Source organism: Rhagoletis pomonella, unplaced genomic scaffold, assembly GCF_013731165.1.
Source record: "Rhagoletis pomonella isolate Grant_MI unplaced genomic scaffold, Rhpom_1.0 Rhpom_scaffold_00001, whole genome shotgun sequence".
Taxonomy (NCBI): Eukaryota; Metazoa; Arthropoda; class Insecta; order Diptera; family Tephritidae; genus Rhagoletis; species Rhagoletis pomonella.
This window is the reverse complement of record NW_023458555.1, coordinates 23062178-23068580: the sequence shown is the minus strand read 5'-3', so window position 1 is coordinate 23068580 and position 6403 is coordinate 23062178. Positions and strand designations below refer to the sequence as shown.

The window sequence follows — 6403 nt, the reverse complement described above, 5'->3', positions numbered from 1 at the left end:
AAAAAAAAGAAGGGTATGATTTTTTCGGGCTGAGAGCATTAAAATTCCGACATAACTGTTATTGGACCTCCCTAGCGATATTTTATCAAGGTTTAGCTATTTATGTATTTAACGTTTATGAAATTTCTTATGGAAGTATAGCTCTATTTAACAAAAACCACATAAGCCCCGAGTTTTTAACTTTGTAAAAAATTAAAAAAACTCACATAAAATCGATGATCTCTATAGATTTTTTTTTAAATTTTTTTTACCTGTTTTCCCCCTAAACCTAGAAGCTTTTGATATAGACAATCTTCTTGTTTCTGTTGGTCGTATTTTTCTCGGAGTGGCGATCATCATTGGCCTATTAGTGCTGAGATCAGGTACACTCTGCAAAGTTGTCGAGGTCACCTATTTAATTTCATCAACGGTTCACCATCGTCGCTCTATCTCTGTCTTGTACACTTAAGTGTCATAATTATCATCAGGGTCGATTTCAGTGTTTTATACAAACCCTTCGCCAGAAATTCCTCAATGAAACTTCAGTAGTTTAAGTTGCCGAATATACCTACGCTTCCTTCATAAATTTTCCCGTCCAGATGCGAATAGTGTCTAACCTTTATCCCCCAATGTTTCTGAAGTTATCGTTATCGTTGCTGTTATCGTTCTACTTCCGCGATATTGAAAAATTTTGAATAGCCACGTTCGATTCGCCAACACTTATTTAGCTAGTGAGGTTATATTGGTGGTATTTTTGTCCCTCAGTGTCTATTGTATTTTGACAAAAAAATTCTAGTTCATGGCACTTGTGTGGAGATATTTCGTAAAATCGTATTTGCTGAACGATTCGATATAAATTCAGAATTTATATGTACATTCAGCAATGTGAAGGGAAAAAGTATTACTTTAAAAATCCTCTAAGGCATGCAAACTGGTAAAAATTTACCCGCTTTGGCGGAATGGAGGAAGGACTTACTGTATATCGATATATACATATAGTATATAGAAAATTCCCTCAATTTTATTTTTTCTTTAGTTCCTTGCATGATTCATTAATAACAGCAGACTGCCTCATTGAGCTTTAAGACGTTGTGATGAATATTTATACGATTTTTTTCTATTTCATCGGAAATACAAAATCAAATTGCCATTAAGTGATATTACACAATATTTATTAACAAAGCGCATATGCACATTAGGATGCCTCACCAAAAAACGTTGAATTTTTCACCTACAATTATAAAATTTTTATATCTTAAGACTAATCATATCTAATTATTTTGGAAAAATTTTAAGATTTACGTGAACTAGACCTATTTGAAAATCTCTCCAAAAATCTCATTATTTCGATTTCGGTGATAAAATTTTCAAACATTTATATGCACGCCTTTTAAACTTAAGATCTGCTATCATCTGAGGTGACGTTTTGGAAAAAATATTTTTAAACACTAATTTCATTTACAAAAAACTCGATTTTGGGAGGTAATTTCACATCTTTCTAGCTCATGTTAATCTTAAGATTTTTCAGAAATATTTTGGCGAATGGCTGAAAATTTAACAAATCATATAATTCCGACGGTAAAACAATACCTATTTTTTGTATGCAAAGCTATGCATCCTAATGTGCAGGCATGCATATACATATGTATGTAGCTACTTACGATTGTTTTGATTAAAATTATTTGCTTAAATTTATGTTGAATCAATTATCGAAACGCTTTTCATGCAATTACACACCCGCTTGTATTTAATTGCATCACGAATTTCGTATAACTAAATAAATTTTAATACCTCGCTATTTTTGCACCGCAGGGCTTTCAATCAATTATACGAATAGATTGCAATCAGAGCGTAGTCATTGTGTGAATTTAAAATGGCTATTTTGTTGGTGCATTTCATTTGAGGCAACAATAAAAATGAATAAGTAAACGATGCAAAAATCATTTAAATAGTAGCAATTTAATAATTAAAATCTTAGAATTCTATATTTGTACATAAGCTTCTATGATATTCACATAATTGTGCCTGTAATAATTTGAAAACATTTTGTACTTGCAAGTCAACTCCATATTCGTGTATGTAAGGTCCCTCTGCGCTCATTTTAACTTAATTTACACCTCATTCCAATTGCAGCTCTAAATAGGCGTAATGATGCCCATGCGAATTATTTATTCCAGTACTTAGCACTAATACACATACATATGTTTGTATGTACACTCGTAGTATTTACTCTCATTCACGTGCGCGATAAAAGAGCTTGTAAGCCACATAGTACCGCATAGTTTCTATGTCGCAAAGTATGTTCTAAGTGGTAACCAAATGTTGATTGCCAAACGGTTTTATAACAGCTTATTAGCTACAGTTTAACTAACACAAATGTGGCCACAATTTTGTTTGGTATAAAACTCTTAAAATTACACTATACATAAATGTGCGTACATTAGGGCGGAGTTTTCTAAATTGCGAAAATATGTTTCGAAGAAAATGTGAAAATTTTCACTGCTGCGCCCCCTGGTCGAATTTTTGGGAAAAAGATAAGTCCAAAAATGGATTCCTCATACGAAAAAACCCCTTATAGCATGTTTTTGTACAAAATTTAAGCACTTCTTTACGATACTACAGAAAAATGCTAAGTAACCCTTTTTTGCAATTTGGCAAACTCCAAATTGATTTTAGACCCATGATTTCGTCTGCAAATTTGCTTAGAATTGCACGTAGAATCCTTCTGTGCAATACTCGCATAGTCGAAAAAGTCTCCCCTGCAAATTGGCCCGCCCTAGTGTACATATTTATGTATTAAATGCAAATATTTACTTGAAAATTCTCAGCGGAAAAGTGTTGCACTATTATGCAACAGAGGGCGGTGTTGGCTGTTCAAAGACCAATTGTTGTTGCATCAGTTAAATTAGCATTTTGCCGCGTAGCTAATGAGAGTTTTTGTTGCTTGTTAATACCACATGTCAGCCACATTATTGTTGTCTAACCAGTTTTCCGCCATGTTCCATTCAACGTTGAACTTTGATGTCATTTAAATAAGCGTCTATTCGCCGAAGCGATTACTGGCATAAATAGGAATACAGCAAATTGTTGTTGACGATTTTTATATTTGTTTGATTCTGTTACTTTTCTATAAAGTCTTGTTTTTCTTTTTTGCTCAGCTCGCTTCAGAAAGTTCATTCAAATTAAGATAAGTTGGATTTTTTATTGTGGTACTTTAAAACTAGAATTTCCTGTTCATAATTTACTGGAGCTTTAATTTTTCCAATTATCCAATTTAAATATACTGTTCATATTAGTTGCTAGATATGTTTTAAATGATTTAGTACTAGCGTGGTTCTTCCTAGCTTGGATGGAGACCAAGATTGGTACATTTTCAAGTAAAAATGATCAAATGCGTCAACTCTAAGTTTTCTCTGAGCCACACTTGTCTTATTCTATAATGAATATTCTTCAATATCGTTTCGAGTATTGCACTCATTGAATTTAGGGATAGCATAGGTAGATTTTCACTATTAACCGGCATAGAATAGTTTCCTGAACACCACTTATTCGTCGCTGTCCGACAATGCAAAAAATTGGCAATCCAGGATAAACTGCTCCTGAATTCCTATGCTAAAAAATGCCACGATCGAGGCGGTTTCGAAAGCTTCGAATATATATGGAGAAGTACTGGAAAACCGAATCAGAAGACCTCAGAATACCAGAATCGGGCAACATTTAAAGAGTTCACCGTTTATATGGAAATAGTTAGTGGGGCTAAAATCAAATGAGTAACGGTGCTGGAAGTTTATAATTAATAGAGCTTACAGATTTTTAAAATTAGGTACTCCCACAAGTAAAATGCGCTCAGCTCTGCTAAATGTTGTAATTGGTAACTAAATTTGGGCTCAAGGTGATCGCGAGGAAGTTATTTTTCACAGAGGAATTGCAAGCTAACTTAAAACAGTCCAAAAGTATTTGAATTAAAAGGACAATATAATCTTAAAGTGTTTCGGGAACAAACCAGATTTCAGTTCGATAGATAACGGCGAGGACATTCTCATAGAATAGAATAGAATAGAAAAAAGAGGTTATTTAAGACGCGGGGAAGAATGAAATAACGATTCAATGCTGCTGAAACTTGTATCCAATGCAATGCGTTGCTCATACGCACTGTTGTCCAAAGTTTATTTTTTTTTTTTTTTAATTCAAAGCAATGTAAATACAAATCATTGCGCAATATTAAGTTTCGTTAAGCGTATTCGAGTACAAATCCGAATACAAATATAATGAGCTACTTTATTTCCTTAAAAAAGTATACAAATCGAACTATCAAATTGCAACCAGAAAAATCGATAAGCGTATGGATAGGTAATAAATAGGTAATAGATATCGGAAAACATAGGGATGAATATATCGATAAACAACCGATTAATATATCGATAATCGTTAATATTTCCAAAAACAACATTTTTGGTATTTGCTGTATTGAGAAAATTGTAAAGCACTAAAACTTTACTGTGTAAAAAAGATGTCCTTTAACTCCGTTTATTCTTCTTGTAGAAAAGTTAAAATTTTGATTCGAAAGTTCTTCTTTGATTACACACTCCCTTCAACATAATCAAGTTTGAAGCTCACGAATCACAAGATTGAAAACTTATGACAAATTTTTAATAAAAGGTCAGAATTTATAATTAAAATATATCTTAAAGAACACAGTAGACTTCAATACGTATATCTGTTAACTATGAGATAAGAAGAAGTTTTCCAAATGGACTAGCAATTAACTACATAGTTTAAGTACCGCCAGCTTATTTGCTGGGCATGCAGGTAGTTGCAGCTTAGTGCATGTGGACTTTAATAACTATCACTAACTTTAATAATATATGCAATCACGATATATTAAGTGTCTTTATAAATGCGTGTATGCAGGTGAAATTGCTACAAATTCCTTGTATACACGCTAAGCCAGCAGCTGTTATTTATTTGTTATGTACAATTTCTTTGTTGTTGTTTTTTTTTCAATTGTCAATGACACGCAAATTTGTCAACAACACGCACGCGTTTTTTTTTTGTTGTCGCGTACTTGCTTATTTCATTTAGCTGCTGTTTTTTTGTTTCTGTTCAAGTGGCTAGTTTTCTGTTTATTTGGAAGTACAGAAATTTCCGACATAAGGGTAGCCAATGTTTACTCAGATACATACATACATATTAACGTACTTGTTTTTACGTGTATATGCAAGGTTTGTAGGCTTTGTTTTAGTGACAAATAACATAAAATGATTCGCTCTGTTGAAAATTAAATGACTTGCCGCTTTTGGTACTTTTTACATATTTATTTGACATTGCTGACTACTACAACCCGAGGTCTGAGGGTCAGAGGTCTGAAATCAGCTCAGACAATTTCTACATATATACTTATTTATGTAGGTATTTTTATTTGATTCCTCATTAACACTAAGGCTCGCTCGATCGGAAATAGAGCAGATTCCTCAGGCAGAGGGTTTTGAATAATTTGCGTCTATCCTTTACAACTCTGGTTGCGAAGGCGATTGATATACTCTTTCCGAATTCAAGAACAATAACAACAACAGCTAAAGCTAGTTAGTACTTAAAATATTTACTAGGGTTCAAAAGATTTAGTGATTTAAGAAGACAATAGCTTTAATTCACTTTTATAAGTTGTTCTTTATAATGTCCACATAACTAATTTTTCCAGGCGGTGAGCACAAAAAATAAATATAAACTGAAACTAAAACTAAATTAATAATATAAAAAAAAACTTTTTCATATACTTTTATGAAATACAAATATGATATGCTTTAAATCTATAACGTTGCTTATAAAAGCAACAACATCAACTTACCTCATGACTGGGTTCTTTTCTAACCCAGTTGGTGAGTTATTTTCCTCCATAACCCATTGGCCAAACTGGAAATATTGTCAATAAAGAAATGTTACTGACGGCCATTTCGGATACTGACATCGAGTCTAGTTCTTGCTTACAAGTACATACAAATAGAAATACATATGTATATAGGTTAAAATCGTCATTACACCTAAGGCGGGGAAACATTTCATAGAGGCGCTTAGTGTTTCTATTATATGTAGTGGAAAAACGTCATGGTGACAGTTGATAAAAACAAACCTTCTGGGCCTAGAGAAAAAAAAGTAAAAGTCATCTATATATTAATACGCTAACATAAAATTTGTCCGGCGGACCGAACCCCTTTGGAAAGTTATTTTTCTGTAAATGAGGAAAGTTTTTTACGGTTTTAAAATTGGTTGGCTTGTGCATATTTTTGTTATTGTAACCTGTTCAATTTGAGTTGTTTTCGAATTTTGTTTTACTTTGTGTTTGAATTAAAACTTTGTAGTAAAGATAAGTGTGATGATGAAGAAATGAATGACAAAAACGATTAAATTTCGATAACTCAATATATTA

General features: G+C 32.7%; 1 protein-coding gene across 1 annotated transcript in view; it reads right to left on the bottom strand.

The window, feature by feature from the left end:
• Window positions 1-5874, bottom strand: part of LOC118741038 — a 29464-nt gene extending 23590 nt beyond the window's left edge. Inside the window, exon 1 of the mRNA XM_036472874.1 lies at window positions 5825-5874. Coding sequence (XP_036328767.1) covers window positions 5825-5874 — 50 coding nt within the window. The remainder of the gene's footprint in view (window positions 1-5824) is intronic.
• Between the last annotated feature and the right edge of the window lie 529 nt (window positions 5875-6403).